The 20596-nt window shown below is 42.1% G+C and overlaps 1 protein-coding gene across 1 annotated transcript in view; it reads left to right on the top strand.

Moving 5' to 3' along the window:
• Positions 1-19918, top strand: part of rnf103 (ring finger protein 103) — a 59019-nt gene extending 39101 nt beyond the window's left edge. Inside the window, exon 7 of the mRNA XM_055016330.1 lies at positions 19191-19918. Within this exon, the coding sequence (XP_054872305.1) occupies positions 19191-19445 (255 nt within the window). The 3' untranslated portion in view covers positions 19446-19918. The remainder of the gene's footprint in view (positions 1-19190) is intronic.
• The last annotated feature ends 678 nt before the right edge of the window (positions 19919-20596 follow it).

Genomic DNA, 20596 nt, shown 5'->3' with positions numbered 1-20596 from the left:
ATTAATTTAAATTAATTAATTACAGCAAAAATAACGCCTTAAAAATAATAACGCAATTAATTGCATCCTCCTCGGTTCCCTTATTTCTGGCACACGGGTAACTCTGATGAGTTGCCAGTGTGCCTGTAACCCCTCCCCTCTCTCATCTCTCAATTCTGTCTAATCAGATAAGTGACAACTGCTGGGATCCTGTGGCCGCATCCTCATGTGTGCACTCCATGGAACACACCCCCCTGAAGTCAAGCTCAAGAGAGAGAGAGGTTAACAGGTTTCCCCCCCAAACGCAGAACAATAAATAAACTTGTATCAGTCTGTCCAACTGTCAATATACATATATACTTTCCTTAGTGAGGGGGATGCTTTCCAGCACCCTCACAATTCTCCTCCGGCAGGCTCGCCAACCACGTTGCGAGACAAAAAGTCAGCCACTGTGTTCTGCTTCCCTGCCCGATAGTGGATGGAGAACCGGTATGGTCAAGGGACAGGAACCAGCTATTGACCCGGCTGTTGGTATCTTTCATCTTCTCCCACCATTGCAAGGTCTTATGGTCGGTCTCCAGCTTGAACTCTCTCCCAAGCAAGTAGTACTTGAAGGTGTCGATTGCCCACTTCATGGCCAGACACTCCAACTCCACCACTGAGTACCTGGTCTCTCTGGGAAACAGCTTCCTGCTGATGTAAGCCATTGGTTTCCTCTCTTCTCCCTCTCTTTGTAAGAGGACTCCACGTATTCCTCTGTGGGACGCATCTGTCTGGATTGTGAATGGCAGATCAAACTTTGGGCTCCGCAGCACCGGCTCCTGACATAGAGCCTCCTTCAGGTCCTGGAAAGCTTTTTCCTGCTCCTCACCCCACACCACCTAAGTTTTTGCTGTGCTGGTGAGATCCGTTAAGCTGCCGCTCTCGCAGAGAAGCCTAGAATGAAACGCCGGTACCTGCCCACCAGACCAAGAAACGACTTCACCTGTTTCCGGGTCGTCAGTCTCTCCCTCAGTCGGATTGCCTCCACTTTATCCTGCACTGGCTTAATGACACTACCTGTGAGGATGTAGCCGAGCTACTGTGTCGCTGCTGCAAAGGTGTCCATACCTGAAAAAGAACGTTATATCTCAGAGGACCTGCTCCTTGGTATAATTCCCAGCTGCGGACTTTAAAGCAGGTATCCCAAAAGCTGGAAAGGAAGTGGTATTCCACTAATTTAGAGGAAGTTTATGTAGCTTGGAAAAACAGTCTAGTAATTTATAAAAAAAAAAAAAAAAAAGCTCTTCGTAATGCCAGGACAACATATTATTCATATTTAATAGAGGAAAACAAGAACAACTCCAGGTTTCTCTTCAACACTGTAGCCAGGCTGACAAAGAGCCAGAGCTCTGTTGAACCTTGTATTCCTTTAGCTTTGAGCAGTAACAACTTCATGAGCTTCTTTACAAATAAAATTATCACGATTAGAGAAAAAATTAATCTGGCCCTTCCTACAAATGTCACAGATGTATCATCGAGTACAGATGCTTTAGAATTGGCTGTAAGACCAGATGGATATTTAGAATTTTTCACTCCCATACATCTCTCTGAACCAATTTCAATAGTTTCTACATCCAAACCATCGACATGTCTTTTAGATCCCAACTAGACTGTTCAAGGAGGCTTTACCTTTAATTAATTCCACAATGTTAGATCTGATTAATCTCTCTCTAGTAACAGGCTATGTACCACAGGCTTTTAAGGTGGCTGTAATCAAACCTTTACTTAAAAAGCCCACTCTAGATCCAGATGTTTTAGCCAACTATAGACCAAATTCTAACCTCCCATTTCTCTCTAAAATTCTGGAAAGAACAGTTGCAAATCAATTATGTGAACATTTGCAAAGGAATAGCTTGTTTGAAGAGTTTCAGTCAGGCTTCAGAGTGCATCATAGCACAGAAACAGCTCTGGTGAAAGTTACTAATGACCTTCTCATAGCGTCAGATAATGGACTGGTCTCCATACGTATTTTGTTGGACCTTAGTGCGGCATTCGATACAATCGACCACAAACTTTTATTACAGCGACTAGAACATTGTATTGGCATTAATAGGACAGCGTTGGACTGGTTTAAATCCTACTTATCAGACAGGTTCCAGTTTGTGCATGTCAACAATGACTCTTCTGAGCATACTAGGGTTAATCATGGAGTTCCTCAGGGTTCTGTCTTAGGACCGATACTGTTCACATTATACATGCTTCCCTTAGGCAATATTATTAGGAAGCACTGTATTAATTTCCATTGTTATGCTGACGACACTCAATTGTGTTTATCTATGAAGCCAGATGAAACTAATCAGCTAGCCAGACTGCAAGATTGTCTTAAGGACATAAAGACCTGGATGACCTATAATTTCTTACTACTAAATTCAGACAAGACTGAAGTCATTGTATTTGGCCCCAAACATCTTAGAAAATTGCTTTCAAAGCATATAGTTACTCTGGATGGCATTACATTGGCCTCCAGTACTACTGTGAGGAACCTTGGCGTTATCTTTGACCAGGACATGTCCTTTAACTCACACATAACACAAATCTGTAGGACTTCCTTTTTCCACCTGAGAAATATTGTGAAAATCAGGAACATCCTGTCTCAGAGTGATGCAGAAAATCTAGTCCATGCATTTGTTACTTCTAGGCTTGACTACTGTAATTCCTTATTATCAGGTTGTCCCAAAAGCTCTCTGAAACATCTACAGCTGATCCAAAATGCTGCAGCCAGAGTACTGACTGGAGTTAGCAAGAGAGATCATATGACTCCTATACTGGTTTCTCTTCATTGGCTTCCTGTTAAATCTAGGATAGAATTCAAAATCCTTCTTCTGACATATAAAGCTCTTAACAACCAATCTCCATCATATCTTAAAGACCTGATAGTACCATATTATCCTAGCAGAACTCTTCACTCTCAGACTGCAGGCTTACTTGTAATGTAAGTAATGTATTGTAATGTATTCTTTCCTAGAATCTCTAAAAGTAGAATGGGAGGCAGAGCCTTCAGTTATCAGGCACCTCTCCTGTGGAACCAGCTCCCAGTTTGGGTTCAGGAGGTGGACACCCTCTCTATTTTTAAGGCCAGGCTTAGAACCTTCCTTTTTGACAAAGCTTATAGTTAGGGCTGACTGGGGGACCCTGACGGGGTGAGCTGGTGTTTTCATTTGCACAACTGACTTCCCCTCTTGAAGTCCCTTTAGTCTGCCCCTAGTTATGCTGCTATAGGCCTAGGTTGCTGGGGGACCTCTCTGGATGCACTGAGCCCTTCTCTAACTACCTTTGTATTTACTATATATACCATTATTGCATTACACTAACTCTGTTTCTCCCTGTGTCCTTTCTCCGAGTGTCCCTGGTCCCAGAGCTGGATGCTTCAGATGTGTGGTTGTTCTCCCACCAACTGTAACCCTCTACCCCTCTATCTCTATCCCTCTACCTCTATCTCTTCTGTCCCTCTCAACCCGCCCGGCCAGTGGTCCCACTGTTGCTGGACATACTCAAGAAATTTCTGTCCATTGACCAGGAACTCCTTGCAATGTTGCTCTTCCCAAGCATCAATTTGGGCCTTCAGATTCTTCTCCAGCTTAGGCAAACTTTTTTGCAGGCCACATTAGAGCCGGGTTCTGCTCGAGGTTTTTTTCCCTGTTAAAAGGGTGTTTTCCTTGCCACTGTCGCCTTTTGGCTTGCTCTGGGGGTCAGGCATATGGGTTCTGTAAAGCGTCTCGAGACAATTTGGCTGTAATTGGCGCTATATAAATAAAATTGAATTGAATTGAATTGAACTGAATCAGCCTCTGGAAGGTCGCAGGAGCTCTGTGGAGACCAAATGGCATCTTGGTAAACTGTCCTTGGGGTGTTCTAAAAGCAGTTAAAGGCTTGGCAGCATCAGACAATGGCACCTGCCAGTAACCTTTGCAAAGGTCAAGTGTAGTAATGAACCTTGCTTGGCCTACCCGTTCAGTGAGATCATCCAGTCTTGGCAGAGGATAAGTATCAAACTGTGACTGTGCATTTACCTTTCTAAAGTCGATGCAAAATCTGATGCTCCCATCCTTCTTAATTACCAAGACAATGGGATTGCTCTATTCACTGGTGGAAGGCTCAATGACACCCAGCTCTAGCATAACAGCCACTTCTTCCTCCAACACTGGCATCAGCTTCTGTGTAATGTGATACATCCGCTGCCTGATGGGGGTGCTGCCCTTTAGCTGGATGTCATGTTCCACCAAGTTTGTTGCCCCTGGTTTCTCTTGGAACAAATCTGGTGGCACTATAGCTTGCAAGTCTTTCTGCTGGGTTAGAGAGAGATGAGAGAGGTCAAGGGATTCAGAGTTGTGACTATCAGGAAAAAACTCACCCACAATGTCCTCATCCTCCTCCACTGTCCAAACAAACATCTGTTGCTGCGGTGGAATTTCCCTGGTTTTCCACTCCTTCAACAGATTGATATGAAATGTCTGCTTTGGATTTCTCCTCTCTGGCATCTCAATCTCATAAGTTGTTAAACTCAGCTTCTTCAAAACAGTATATGGACCCTGCCATTTGGCCAGCAACTTATTCTCAACTGTAGGAAGAAGGAGGAGCACCTGCTGACCTGGGCTGAAGGACCTCTCCCTGGCCGCCTTGTCATACCAGGTTTGCTGTCCACTCTGAGCCTTCTCCATATTCCTCCTCACCAGCTTTGTAGCCTGCTCCATCTTCTCTCTCATCTGTAGGACAAATGCAAGAATGTGTCAGTTGACGCTTGGGGCACCTCCCTACAGGCAAACAGAAGATAGGGGAGCCACTTCTCCCAGTCTTTGGCATTAGTGGCGGTGCACTTCTTCTGCATGCTTTTTAGAGTTCTGTTGTACCTCTCCACTAAACCATCAGTCTGGGGGTGGTAAGGAGTGGTCCAAATACCCCTAATGCCTAATAGCCTGTATACCTGCCTGAGTGTACCTGACAGAAAATTCGTGCCCTGATCTGTCAAAATTTCAGATGGAATACCAACTCTGGAGAAAAGCTGCAATAAGGCATATGCAATTTGCTTAGCAGTGATGTCTCTAAGGGGAAATGCCTCAGGATATCTCATACTGTAATCACAAATTACAAGTATATAGCGATGTCCTGACTGTGTTCACTCTAATGGGCCCACAATGTCCATAGCTATCCGACTAAATGGAACATCAATGACTGGAAGTGGTTGCAATGGGAATTAGGGAACCCTCTTATCCCCTGTTAACTGACAGACTGAGCAAGACTGGCAATACTCCTGTACCTGTGTGCTCAACCCTGGCCAGTAAAATCTGCTTGTTATCCTGTCCAAGGTCTTCTTAGCTCCTAGATGACCCGCCCAAGGAATACTATGGCCTAGCTTTAGCACCTCTTCCCGAAGCCCTTGTGGGACCACCAGCCTTTCACTGTCATCTGAATCTGATTTGTAATACAGCGCCTGGTCTCTCAGGAAAAAACCCTCTGCTGCCACCTGACCCTGCTGCACAGCATTTGCTTGTTGAAAAAAAAACTGCAGTGACTCATCCTGTCTTTGCAGTTGTAAAAAATCACGACCTTTAACAGCTTCACCACCCTCTGGCTCCACCAGCCCTGAGTCCATTCTAACTGTTCCTGCCATCTTCTCTTGCCTTTTCTGCCTCCTACTCTACCTTACTTTTACAGCCCTATCTGTGAGCTCCTCACCAAAGAAAGGCAACTCAAGCAGAACATTCAAATCCTCAGCTAAATCCTGCATCTCTGGCTGAACCTGGGCTGTGGGCTGGGTAACCAACTCCCCTGTGCCCTGAGCATTTTTATCTGGCCCTGCCTGGTTCTCACTCGCTCCCCTTTCTCCCAATCCCTGGGTTTGCGTCTATGACCTAGTGACAATGTTAACTGGTCTACATGACTGTACCAATTCCTGAAGGATGGGAATATCCTGCCCCAAGATAACCTGATGAGCCAAGCTGTCTATGACCCCCACTGACACAAGGTAAGTTTGTCCTGCTACCTCAAGATACACCACCGTCAAAGGATAAGCTCTATGGTAACCATGTACACAAGAAATATCAAGAACTGGCTTCCCTAGGGGACCCTCCTTTGGGACCAGCAATGGATGGATTAATGTCTGTGTACTACCAGTATCAAGTAAAGCTTGGGCTGGCTTACCATTTATTTTAACTGTAGTAACCTGCTGCTTTCCCACCCAGCAACTGTCACTCTGACTAGGGCGAGGAACAGTGCAAAAATAAGCAACTTTAGCTGTCCTGGCAGGACATTCTAGCTTAATATGACCCTCCTGACCACAATAGAAGCAAACAGGCTTAGCTGATAACTTTGGTTTGACAGGAACTACAGATCTTACATGTGGCCTATCTGGTTCTGGCTCCCTTAGACCACCTCCACCCCCTGACCCAGATGGCTTACCCCGAGCTGCGCTGGACTTCTGTGGATTCTCAAAAGGTAGCTCTTTGGACCCTCTTCGGGCTGCTAGGAACGTCTCCACCAGTTGAGCTGCTTCTCGAGCTGTCTCTGGCTTCCTTTCCTTCACCCATACTCTCAGTTCTGGAGAGAGGGAGCGATAGAATTGCTCCAGAATGAGGATCTCTCCAATCTGGTTTTTGGTCCTCTTCTCTGGCTGGATCCACTTGGTGTATCAGTCTTTCAGTCGATTGTAAAACTCTCTCGGGTTCTCATGAGGACGGATCTCAGGCTCTCTAAATCTCTGGCGGTAAACTTCTTCATCAATTTCATATTTTGTAAGAATGGCTTCTCTCACCTTCCTGTAATTTGCTGTATCAGCTGCTGCCATGGCAACATATGCTGCATGTGCCTTTCCTGTTAGGTATGGAATCAGCCTGAAGGCCCAGTCAACCCCTGGCCACTGATATGCTGTCGCCAAGCGCTCAAAGGTGGTCATGCCATTGTCATCCCCCTCCTCCAGTCGGGGAATTGTTGCTTGCCCCCAGACCCTACCCATTAACTCACTGCTGGCACTGGACTGGGACACCTGCGCTTCCTTCTGCTGCAGTGGCTGTGGTGTGCTCTGCTGGGGTCGACTCTCTGTGCTCTGCTGCTGCTCCAGTTCATCAGCAAAGACAGTTCATCTCTTATGTTATTCACTTGAATCTGCATTTGGCGCCACCTTTTGTCTTGTTTAACTGCTTCTCTTTCCCGCCTTTCACTTAGGTCACGTTGAAAGTCTATGAGGGACATCAAAGCAGATGGTGCCAAGTAAGCGTCACAGCAGTGATTCTACACAGGAGGGAGATTCTCCAGTGGAGACGATTAAAAAGGTGCAGTTGTTGTGGTCGACCATCGATGGAATGCTGTCAACTACCAAAGAGGAGAAGAATGCAGTAGAAAGTGTTTTGAAGGGGGATGCAGATCAATACATTTTGGACAGGACGGATCGAGTCCTCAGAATTCCTCGTCGTTTGATGGAGAGAATTACAACAGTTACTAGCATGTTGCTGCAACATGCTAGTAACTGAATCCATGTCAGCAGGCCCTGGGGGCCCCTCCCCAGGGTGTACGACCAAGGGCACCCCTCCTGCAGCACCCTCTTCCCGGCTGTCTTCAACAACTTCTGTCCATGGAACTTTAACTTGAACTTTAGGCCCCATGCTGTTGGCTCTCAATGCTTTACTTCTTCAATTTGGCCGTGTCTCATCCCACTTCTGACACCAAATGTAGGGTTTTGGTGGTGATAAACCTCTACAATTCGGATGAATCGAACGGCATTAAAGGCAAAGAATGATAGCACCATAAAAAGCAGCCCAACAGCAAGAGGTTTTGCTCCAGAGCTCCATTTTTTTTACTGGTTTCCATTTACAAAATACAGCTCACCAACCAAACAGTCAGACAAAGGAGTCACCCAGGTGCAGTCAATGATGGCAGTTGCAGAGCAGAGCTTCAGCCTGACCCCCTCCTTCTCACTCCCTACACTGATTGCCCACCTGGTTCTTATATTCTCCTTTCACACCAGTGACCTGCCCACATTTCTATTAAAAAACAAAATATTAAACATCCTTTATACTTAAAATACATAAATGCAATTAACAGTATGATGCAAATTAAAGAAAATGCATAATAAACCAAGAAATACTAAACAAAGTTCAAACTTATTCAAAAATCCCCCGCTGTAACCCCTCCCCTCTCTCATCTCTCAATTCTGTCTAATCAGTTAAGTGACAACTACTGGGATCCTGTGGCCGCATCCTCATGTGTGCACTCCATGGAACAAGCCCCCCTGAAGTCAAGCTCAAGAGAGAGAGAGGTTAACAGGTTTCCCCCCCAAACACAAAACAATAAATAAACTTGTATCAGTCTGTCCAACTGTCAATATACATAAATACTTTCCTTAGTGAGGGGGATGCTTTCCAGCACCCTCACAGCCATACAGTGGAAAAAACAACTAAATTCAGGCTTTAAGTCATAAATTTTAAATAAATTTTAAATTATAAACACGTATATGTCTATTCATTGATTCAACTGTCAACTGCAATTTAATTTGAATTGAAAAACTTCACTTATTGTGTCAAATATTGCTATTTGACAAAACTGCAATTAGTTGCGATTAATTAATTACAAAGCCTGTAATTAATTAGATTAATTTTTGCATCGCATCCCACCACTAATATATATATATATGTGTGTGTGTGTGTGTGTGTGTGTGTGTGTGTGTGTGTGTGTGTGTGTGTGTGTGTAAAATATGCAAAGTTATTGGGGGGGCGCAGAAGCTTATTGTCCTCCAAAGGGGGGCCTGGCAGAAAAAATTTGAGAACCACTGCTTTAGTGTAACACTTACCTCATTAACATTTTATTTAATCTTCCACACCTAATTTTGCAATCACTGCTGTGTAATATTATTAATAATCTACCTTATTTGTCAGACGGCTAATCAGAGAAATATTGGACCGCAAACTCAAACCTGTCTCCAAAGACTATTCCTTAAGGTGTCATGGCTCCTCCATAGAGTTTTGGCAACAGCCTGGACTCAAATACAGTGCAGCACACTTCTTGCCCTCAATCGTGCTATATGAAGAATTTCAGGGGAAACTCCTCTTATTCAACCTTCTCACAAAAGCCACAACAGCCATGCTATGAAAGATAAATTCAAAGTGGAAATGTCTGGGAACATTTCCTGTTCTCGTGGAACAATTATGCACCTTATCAGAAATGAGATTAGCAATATGCCATGAAAGTGACATTATGTCATTCAGACAAAGGTATCTTTTCTGCTTTTCTGTTAATGTTCCTCTCAGCCTCATTCGGATATACACCACCCCCGCATATAGAGAGAGCTGCAGTACATGTGCAATATTTGTCATTCAAGCAAGAATAGTATTTAACATACTCAGAGGAAATACTGTGATGTAAATTGAGAAAAAGTATTCCTTTATTTCACACAATTCTTAGAGGGCCTGCACAGTGGCATGGTGGTTAGCACTATCACCTTGCAGCTAGATCCCCGGTTCGTGTCCTGACCTGGCCTGGGATCTCTCTGCATGGACTTTCCATGTTCTCCCTGTCTATGTGTGAGTTTTCTCCAGGTTCTCGAGCTTCCTCCCACAGTCCAAAGACATGTTGAAGTTAGCTGGTGATTCTAAAATGAGCGTAGGTGTGAATGTGAGTGTGCTTGTTTGTCTCTATGTAGCCCTGTGATAGACCGGTGGCCTGTCTAGGGTGTCCCCTGCCTTCACCCTAAGTCAGCTGGGATAGACTCCACCCCCCGCGACCCTAATGAGGATTAAGGGGTGTATAGATAATGGATGGATGGGATGGGTTCTCAGTTTCACCAAAACAAAATCACAGGAGAAAAATTGTGCTTGCATTGTTTTTCAACATAGTTTCCATAAGTGGCATTCCAAATTGAGAGCACACAGAGAGGCTGGGGGCAGATCGTATTACTGTTACAGTAATAGTCACTTTAAATCAACCAAGGCTTGAACTCAGTATGGGGAGGGAGAGGGGAAGGCAGGTTCCCGGGGACTGGCAGTTGGGGTGGCACACGCTGGTGCTGATGGCAATCCGCGGAGAGCGACAGCGGCAGCCAAGAATGAAGCTGGGTCCTCTTCGGGCAGCAGGGGCCAGATGCCCAGCAAGCGGCTGGGTCAACCAGAGCAGTCCTGGAGTCCACGTCCTCTGTCCAAAGGACGGCAGGGGTTCACGTCCTCTATCTGGAGGATTCTTTGAGGGGGGTCCAGGTCCTCTATCTGGAGGATTCTTGGGGGAAAAGGCAGGCGATTCAGTATTGCGCCGTGGTCGGCAGAGACCGGAGATCTGACAAAGAGTATAGAGCCAGTTCTTGTAGTTGAGATGAGGATGACATGAGCTGCAGGTGTGCAGGTCCAGCAGCTGCTCTCCATCGGAATGCAGCAAGAGGGGAGATGCACAAACAGGCAAAGAAGCAGACGGCAGGAAGAGGGAGCCTGTCTGTACGTGTGTGTGTGTGTGTGTGTGTGTGTGTGTGTGTGTGTGTGTGTGTGTGCGTGTGTGTGTGTGTGTGTGTGTGTGTGTGTGTACACACACACAAAGCTCTTTATGACTTCTCCTGATGAACTGATCATTTCACCTCTAGTCTCTTCTTTCTCTCTCCATACAACTATATGCAAACATTGCAGTCACTAGCTCTGTCTTTCCTCTTTCATAGTTTGTGTTTTGTCCTGGGCAGAGGTCGCTGAAGTAATTGAGAAACTCCTCAGTGACAGTACGCCAACTGCACACAAAATTTGCCCTGAGATGTTGAAGGCTCTAGACACTGTTGGGATGTCATAGCTGGCACATCTCTTCAGTGTCGTGAGGAGAAATTGGACAGCACCTGTAGAGTAGCAAACCAGGGTGGTTGTTTGGATTTTCAAAAAGGGGGACCAGAGGGTGTGCTGAAATTATCACTGCTCCAAGTTCTTGTGTTGCAGGTACATGGGTCAGACATTTGACAGAGAAAATAAAAACTCACAGTAGAAAGGTTCTGAACAAACAGAGAGGTCGAAGGTCACGAAGCTCAGAAGAACACACTGATTACATTTCCACCGAGCAGGAGAGTGTGCGGCAATTTAATGGTGTGAGAAACCCTCTGAGTGGGAAAGTTTATTCAAGTGTTGGAAGGGAGGCTCCAACCGATTGTCGAACCTCAGATCCAAGGAGAGCATTGCATATTTCATCCTGGCCATGGAAGAGTGAACCAGTTCTTTACCCTCACAGAACAGGTGGGAGTCATCCCATGTGTGTTTTGTGGACTACTACTGTGTCCCATGGGAGACCCTGTGGGGACTCCAGGGTATGGGGCCCTAGCTACAAGCCATCTGGTCCTTGTATAACCAAAGTGATAGCTGTACACAAAGTCAAACTCTGGTTTTCAATGAGTGTTTGACTCCACCAGGGCTGCCCCTTGTCTCCAATCCTGTATATGGTATTTATAGACAGGAACTCAGCACGCAGTCAAGGTGGGTCAGTCAAGGGTGTCCAGTTTGAGAACCTCACCGTCATATCACTACTATTTGCAGATGACGTATCTGTTGGCTTCTTCCAATGGCAATTTTCATGTTGATCACAAGTGAAGGGAAAATGGAGCATGAAACAGACATGCAGCTCGGCACAGCGTCAGTAGTAATGGAAGCGTTGTACTGGGCCATTGTGGTGAAGAAGGACCATTTCAAGTCTCAGATATGGTCATGAGCTCTGTAGTGACTGAAAGATGGAGACCCCAAGGAATACAGACAACACACACACACACACACACACACACACACACACACACACACACATATATATGTGTGTATATAGTGTTTCCTCTAGGATTTTTTTCAGCAGCAGCGGCAGGCTCTCTGGGGACATTTGACTGCAGATTTTACTTTTACAACTTATTTATTGAATGACCAGTTGAAAATAGTTTTTAAACGGTTGAATGTACAAATTAAAAAATAAAATCAATTAAACTATTTGAACAAACTCATCTGAAAATGCAGTCAGCAGCTACATCATGGCGTGTAGATAATAGCTTAATGCTATCAATTAGTTTACTCGCGTTAGCGACACTGGGTTGGCACTGGCCCAATTAACTGAAGCTACCGATATGTTACATAACATTAGCTGGCCATCAATATTTTTGCAAATGTCTGTTTAACTTGTAAAATCTATTATGAGTTGAGCTAATAATTTTTCTCCCCTGAGTCGCTGCCCTATTTTCAGAGATGACACTCCTCTGACTGTCTGACCTGGTGCCTGATTGCTTGATGTGACGTCGCTTTCAAGGCCGCGCTCTCGCGAGTAATTAACGTAATATTAACCCAATGGGTGGAGACATGCGGCGGTGTATTTGCGACAATTTTTTAAAAAAGAAGAAATTTGAAGGAGCGGCGGCTAGGATTTAGGAATGACGGCCCGCCGCTCCTAAATGAAAGTAGAGGAAACACTATATATATATATATATATATATAGAGAGAGAGAGAGAGAGAGAGAGAGCGAGAGAGAGAATTTGTCAAAATGAATTGATTCTAGACCACTATATTATGAGCACTAAAAACACAAAATCAGTCAGCCAGGTAACTTTAACAAAAATGATGTTGAGCATTTTATGTGATTTGAAATAGATAGATTGAATTGATTGCCATTATTGCCATTGCTCATTGGGAATCCAAAGGTAACTCTGGTTGTTGGGTTCTCTGTTCTTTGTTTTAAATTCATAAGGTCTGTACCTTACTACATCAAGCGCTGTGAGAAGACATATGTTGTGAATTGGCACTATTTAAATACACATATGGACAAAATTGTTGGTACCCCTTGGTTAATGAAAGAAAAACCCACAATGGTCAGAGAAGTAATTTGAATCTGACAAAAGTCATAATAAATTAAAATTCTATGAAAATTAGCCAATGAAAATCAGACATTGCTTTTGAACCGTGTTTTAACAGAATTATTTTAAAAAATAAACTCATGAAACAGGCCTGGAAAAAATGATGGTACCCTTAACTTAATATTTTGTTGCAATCAAACGAATCTTGTAACTGTCAATGAGACTTCTGCACCTCTCAGCAGGTATTTTGGTCCACTCCTCATGAGCAGACTGCTCCACTTGTCTCAAGTTTGAAGGGTGTCTTCTCCATACGGCATGTTTCAGCTCCTTCCACAGATGTTCAATAGGATTTAGATCAGGGCTCATAGAAGGCCACTTAAGAATAGTCCAATGTTTTCCTCTTAGCCATTCTTGGGTATTTTTAGCTGTGTGTTTTGGATCATTATCCTGTTACAAGACCCATGACCTGCGACTGAGACCAAGCTTTCTGACACTGGGCAGCACATTTTTCTCTAGAACACCTTGATAGTCATGAGATTTCATTGTACCCTGCACAGATTCAAGACACCCTGTGCCAGATGCAGCAAAGCAGCCCCAGAACATAACAGAGCCTCCTCCATGTAGGGACACTGTTCTTTTCTTGATATGCTTCATTTTTGCATCTGTGAACATAGAGCTGATGTGCCTTGCCAAAAAGTTCCAGTTTTGTCTCGTCTGTCCATAGGACATTCTCCCAGAATCTTTGTGGCTTGTCAACATGCAGTTTGGCAAATTCCAGTCTGGCTTTTTTATGATTTGTTTTCAACAATGGTGTCCTCCTTGGTCGTCTCCCATGAAGTCCACTTTGGCTCAAACAATGACGGATGATGCGATCTGACACTGATGTACCTTGATATTGGAGTTCACCTTTAATGTCTTTAGAGGTTGTTCTGGGCTCTTTTCTTACCATTCGTGTTTTCCGTCTCTTCCATTTGTCACCAATTTTCCTCCTGCGGCCACGTCCAGGGAGGTTGGTTACAGTCCCATGGATCTTAAATTTCTGAATAATATGTGCAGCTGTAGTCACAGGAACATCAAGCTGCTTGGAGATGGTTTTATAGCCTTTACCTTTAACATGCTTGTCTATAATTTTCTTTCTAATCTCCTGAGACAACTCTTTCCTTGGCTTCCTCTGGTCCATGTTTAGTGTGGTACACACCATGTCACCAAACAGCACAGTGACTACTTGTAACCCTATAAATAGGCTGACTGACTGATTACAAGTTTGTAGACACCTGTGATGCTAATTAAAGGACACACCTTGATTGAACATGTCCATATGGTCACATTATTTTCAGTTTTTTCTAGGGGTACCATCATTTTGTCTAGGCCTGTTTCAGGTGTTTGTTTTTTAAAATAATTCTGTTGAACCATGGTTCAAAAGCAATGTCTGATTTTCATTAGTTAATTTTCATAGATTTTTTATTTATTATTACTTTTGTCAGATTCAAATTATTTTTGTGACCATTGTGGGTTTTTCTTTCATTAACCGAGGGGTACCAACAATTTTGTCCACGTGTGTAAAATTGAATTGAATTTCACAGCTGTACAACAGTATTTCATAGCAACTCATCTCAGTGGTACAAAAAGAATAAATGTGCAAGATAAAAGATGAATGGGAAAGATAAAAACCTAAATTGATAAATAGAACCAACAACCCTCAAAAAAAATTTTAAAAATGGTAGCAGCATAAATTCAGAGATAGCACAGTTGGTCTATTGCAGAGTTCCATCAGAATAATATTATTTCACTTAGCCATGATATTATATCATTTCTAAATATTTCTAAACTATGGTCAGTTCTTTTACAGCACATGGGTAAAAACTGTTCAATGCCGTTAGTTTTCAGCTTGTATGTTTCTGCCATGTTTTTTAATTGACATCCTCTGGCCTTGTTAGCTTTGCCCACCTCCAGTTATCGCAGTGAGGTTTCAGCCTATTGTCTTACAGTGGTTCACCACCTGCCCTATACTCCAGTGATCATGTGCTTAACCTCCTCTTCTGTATTTTCTGCTGTGTAATAAAAAATTTTGTACCTGATAATGTACCTGTTTTGTGTCTGCTTCAAAAATATTCGAGCAGCTGTGACAAAGAGTTGAACCCTCCAAAAAGACATGATAATCAGATAACACTGATCAATGTCAGACAAACACTGTTATCCAACCACTAATCAGAGACAATCAAATGTTTACATTACAACAAACATACATTACTATCTGGCATCATATTCACTTCCGTTATTCTGTTTAGTAAATAGTTGTAATTGTTTTGAGAGAATGCCTGCAAAACGGTTGCAGGTCACTTTATTAACTCGCTGAGTTTCATAAGTGTTATTGTAATTTCTTTTATGTCTTCAGTGGGTATTGTGAACTATAGATAATGTAAAAATAACAAAAAAAACTGAAGGAAACACTGTGCAGCTCTTTTTTATTTCATTTATTTTTTTAATTTATCATTGTCCCTTATTAATCCCACGAGGGGAAATTCTGATTTTCGCATCTCTCCCCAGTTGGGGGAGAGCGACGGGTCAGCCGCGGTACAGCGCCCCTGGAGCAGGAAGGGTTAAGGGCCTTGCTCAAGGGCCCAACAGTGGCCGCATCGGGGCTTGAACCTCTGACCTTCTGATCAGTAGACCAGAGACTTAACCGTACCAGTATTGGTCTTTCAAATGTATTTGACACTTTCTTCTTTAAAAGACCTCACAGAATTGGCTTAAATGCAAATACTTTTAAATGATTTCAGAGTGACCTTGGCCCGTGGACAGACAGCAGCTTTTTGAAAATCTGTGAAAGTTAGTGAGAGTTGCAAAAGGTGTCCCACAAAGCCCATTACTGGATTGTGCTTATTATTCCACCAAGGATCAGCAGAGTTATGTGACAATCGGCATATGTTTGTCTTTGAATCTGTGTCCATGTGAAACATTACTCAAAAATGGACTAACGGATTTGGATGAAATTTTCAGGGAAGGTCAGAAATGACACAAGGACCAAGTGATTAGATTTTAGCAGTGATGTGGCTAATAGTCTGGATCCGCAGATTTGTTCAAGATTTTCCATTGCAAGATATAGATGCAGGTGTTGTAGTATTTTCCTACTCCCTGGCAAAATCTGACTCCCCCTTCGCATGAACGTGCGCGATTTACGTTTCAATCTGTGGCCACTTAACAGGTTTTCTGTTGTTTTCCACTAGTTTTTGGGTTGTGTGATTAAGTAGTGAACTGTAAACATGTTTGCCTGATAAATATGATTAGGTGACAGGTTTCTCCTCCCCTTCTCATCTGTATGTCTGCACCACCAGTGTCTAAATGCCATCAGGGGAGATCCTACGCTACTCTCAGCTTCACTCGTATGAGGACGTCAGGACAGAGTGTAATCGCCAAAGATTTTTCATATTCCATCAGTGTTGTACACGTCAATAAAATAATTGTTCACTGAGAAAACTTTCTGTCTCCTTATTTAAAATCGGACTCCCCTAAGAATGCAAGACATGGTACCAAAATATGTCTGGTACTTATGTATAAAGTTTTTAGTATAAGTATGGTACTTAAGTATAAAGTCATTTATTATTGTTGTTATTTTATTGGACCAATTAACAATAGAATAGAATTGAAATACTTCATTTATTCCACACCTGGGAAATTATTTGCTACAAACGCAAAAACACCAAATCACAACAAGTTAAAAAAAACATAGTAAATTACAGTCTGTAAAAACAGAATAATAGAATAAGGGGCTAAAGTGATCACAGTGTGGCAGAATAAGAGCAGAATGACTATTTCAAAACTGTGACTTTAACAGAAATATGCAGGTTGAGTTAACTGTGCAGGTTGCATGATATGAGATAACAAAATGTGGAGTCTGATTTTGTTGGGTCGGTTAACAAAATGCGACTCCCCCATTATATTAGGAATGCAAGAAGTGACAACCTCCAAATTTTCTCAGCTGGAACATCTGCACCTCTGCTGCTATCACAACCAATCTGAAATATAAAATATGTTACTGTATTTACATTATTATAGGTATTGGACTATGATTATACTTCAAATATCATTAACTCAAGACCACTACTAATATGATTACTAGCTTATTTTAGATAATTTGACAGCCGTACCCAATATGGCTTGCCAGGCTCATCACAATCCTCCCCACAAAAGTGACAGCGCTGAATCAGGTTATCTATTTAAAACATTAAAAAAAACTCAGAAGGTGCATTTAGGAAAATGTTTTTAGGGAGAAAACATATGTAGAAAAGTCTAATTTACATCAAAAATAAAGAAATTTATCATGATTGTTATACTTACAAAATTAAATCTAAAGGAATTGTGTATACCTTAGTTATTTTGTAGCAATCATTTTAATCTTTTTTGGGAAATTTTCTTTAATTGTATGGTCTATTTTTAGAAGGTCCATGTTATTTTATTTGTCCTCAGCAAGGTTTTACAATAGTGATCTGGCCAAAAAAACATTTAAAAACTCTAAAATTGTGAATACATATATATCAAATTAAATAGAAGGGTTATAAATATGTAAAACAATGCATGAACTGAACATCAAACAATATTTTCCATAAAAAGCTGTTGATCAAAGTTGTCTCCTCAGTTTGTCAACTCCGTCAGATTTTTTCATAAACGTCGTTAAATCAGGCAATAGCAGCTCCATCAGATTCCTTGTCTTACGGAGTTGACGGCGCTGATGGAGCTGACAGATCCACCCATAACCTCTTATTGTGCTAATATAATATTATTTGTGAACTTAGTAAAGAATTAAAATGTTATTTAAGGGTTTTATTTGGACATGGATGTACATACAATCATGGAAAAAAAATATTAGACCACTCTTGTTATCTTCAATTTCTTCTTCATTCTAATGCCTGGTACCACTAAAGCTATATTACCTGAAGAATACAATGAACATGACAAAAAATGCAGCTGATTCCATAATAATTTATGTCCTATCTGACCTGCTTCAGCTTCATTGTATTCCCAGGGTATATAAGAGGACATTTCATGTCATAAGCAGCACTGCACATGCAAAGGCCTAGAATGGTTTCCTGCTGACATTCAAGCTGTAGTGCAACTCAGAAGTTGTCAGCTCTCACATAATGCCTAAAACTAAAGAATTATGTGAAGCCACAAAGGCAGCTATCTTGGCACTGCTGGAAATTGGCATGAGTGAGAGACAGGTAGCGAATAAACTGAAGATCTCCAAGACAGTTGTTCATTACACCAAGAAAAAACAAGCCCAACATGGTTCTACCAAACTGCTAGCTGGTCAGGAAACGTCTTTCTACCCACCAGATGGCCATCACTCATCCGTTCCTGTCAGGAATCGTCCTCAGACCTCCAGGGACCTTAAAAATGAGTGGGCACTGTGGAGAAATGTGACTTGTTGGGCAAGGAAAGTTGGAACCGACTTCTTGAAGCTGGTCTGAAGTCACACAGGACAGGAAGAAGCCCTTCATCAAGGAAAGGCAGAGGGAAGCCCAGTTACTATTTGCTGGGATCACAAGGATCGGACTGTTGATGATTGGGCTAAGGTTCTCTTCAGGGATGAATCCAATTTTCAGTTGATGCCCACTCCAGCCAATTTACTGGTTAGGGCGAAACCTGGAGACGCTACAAACCAGACTGTCTGCCCCTACAGTAAAACATGGGGGTGGATCAGTGACCATCGGGGTTGTTTCAGGATGGGTGGAACAGGGCAAATGCAATTGTGTAAAGGGTGAATGAACCAGGTCATGTACAGGGCTACTCTTGAAAACAGTCTTCTTCCATCAGCTGGAAAACTCTTTCCTGCCTCCAATGACTGGATTTTATACTGGTTTCTCTTCATTGGCTTCCTGTTAAATCTAGAATAGAATTCAAAATCCTTCTTCTGACATATAGAGCTCTTACCAACCAATCTCCATCATATCTTAAAGACCTGATAGTACCATATTATCCTAGCAGAACTCTTCGCTCTCAGACTGCAGGCTTACTTGTTGTTCCTAGAATCTCTAAAAGTAGAATGGGAGGCAGAGCCTTCAGTTATCAGGTGCCTCTCCTGTGGAACCAGCTCCCAGTTTGGGTTCGGGAGGCGGACACCCTCTTTATTTTTTAAGACCAGGCTAAAAACCTTCCTTTTTGACAAAGCTTATAGTTAGGGCTGACTGGGGGACCCTGAGGGGGTGAGCTGGTGTTTTGGTTTGCACAACTGACTTCCCCTCTCGATGTCCTTTAGTTTGCCCCTAGTCATGCTGCTATAGGCCTAGGCTGTTGGGGGACCTCTCTTGATGCACTGAGCCCTTCTCTAACTACCTGTGTATTTACTATATATACCATAATTGCATTACACTCACTCTGTTTCTCCCTGTGTCCTTTCTCCAAGTGTCCCTGGTCCCAGAGCTGGATGCTTCAGATCTGTGTTTGTTGTCCCACCAACTGGCCTAGTCTCCATCTGTGGGATGCTGCTGCTGACCTTCCTCCAGCCCACTGCTTTCAGCTGCCCATTTCCACCAATCTACTCTGCATTGTCCTTACTATATTTGATTTGCTCATCTACATATTTTTGAATTTACCACCAGCTATATATGTAGTATATTTAATGCCAGAGCCGTACACCATAGCAGTAAACTATAATTAGTTTCCATGTCAGTTGTACTTTGCATGTATCATCTGTCTTGTCATGCATGTATCAAAACCTGTGCTTTATGGTCCTTCAGGCTTTGGTCTGCTTATTATTGTGTCACTTTCCCAGCATTTATATATTTAATTTTTAAAAAAGAAGCTATTGTGTAGATTTTCACAGCATCTGGTTGCAAAACTGAATATTACATCGGATGGCAGCCTCTGGAGATGGACCCACTTCTATGTATATATAAAACGCAAATTCTAATTTCAGGAAAATGCAGCATCTCTTATTTTCATTGAATTATACTGGAACTTGTTTATAAATATTAGGCTCTATTCAATTTCTGTCAACACTGTCAGTTCTTTGTCAACATTGTCAGTTCTTCGTCAACACCGTCAGATGAAAATTTTGTTAATTTTGAAAGAAAATGTTCATTCTTTCTTCGGTTTATGTTGTTCATGTAATAAAGGACCAACTGATCTACATCCTCTTTTGTCTTAATTATTTAAGGAATTGTTTTTTGTAGTATTAAAACTAAAAACTGAGTTTGAAAATTAAGATATTTAGAAATCTGACTTTTCAGAATAGTGTGAAATCACAACTTAAGTTTACATGATGTTTTTTTATTACATATAATAGTAACTAAACCCTATTACAACATAATTCAGAAATTCAGATTCTTGTTGACCTGGAAGAATTAAAATTGTACACTTCTTAGTGTGTCTGACGGATTTGACACAAATCAAGTTCGAAAGGGAAACATGTTTATTTTTCAAAAAATAGTTATTTAGAACCTGTTCCTTTACATGATTTAATAGCTAAGACTTTTCTTTACAGAAATATGCAACTCTAAATAATATAGTGTGGATTTTTAAAAAATGATTTTTCAAACCTGTTTTGTCCCAACTCTCAAGAATGAGCCTATTTCAGTTTACTTGTTTTCAATAAATTACTTTTTCAAAGTGCTTTTTGTCTCACTCCCCCTTCTTGTTTTTGCATATTGTAGCTCTACTTAAAACCTCATTAAGAGCCAAATGTGCAAAAGTCAGTCGGATCCTCCGGCTCAGCACAGGTATAATTTTTTTGGGTCTACCACTTGACTTTTTTTTAATGCTCAGGATCTTTCAAAAAATTTAGAATGACTGTCTTACTGCGTCCAACCT

Source organism: Amphiprion ocellaris, chromosome 13 (genome assembly GCF_022539595.1).
Source record: "Amphiprion ocellaris isolate individual 3 ecotype Okinawa chromosome 13, ASM2253959v1, whole genome shotgun sequence".
Classification (NCBI taxonomy): domain Eukaryota; kingdom Metazoa; phylum Chordata; class Actinopteri; family Pomacentridae; genus Amphiprion; species Amphiprion ocellaris.
Note: the sequence above shows the minus strand (reverse complement) of the source record. Positions and strands in the feature narration are given on the sequence as shown.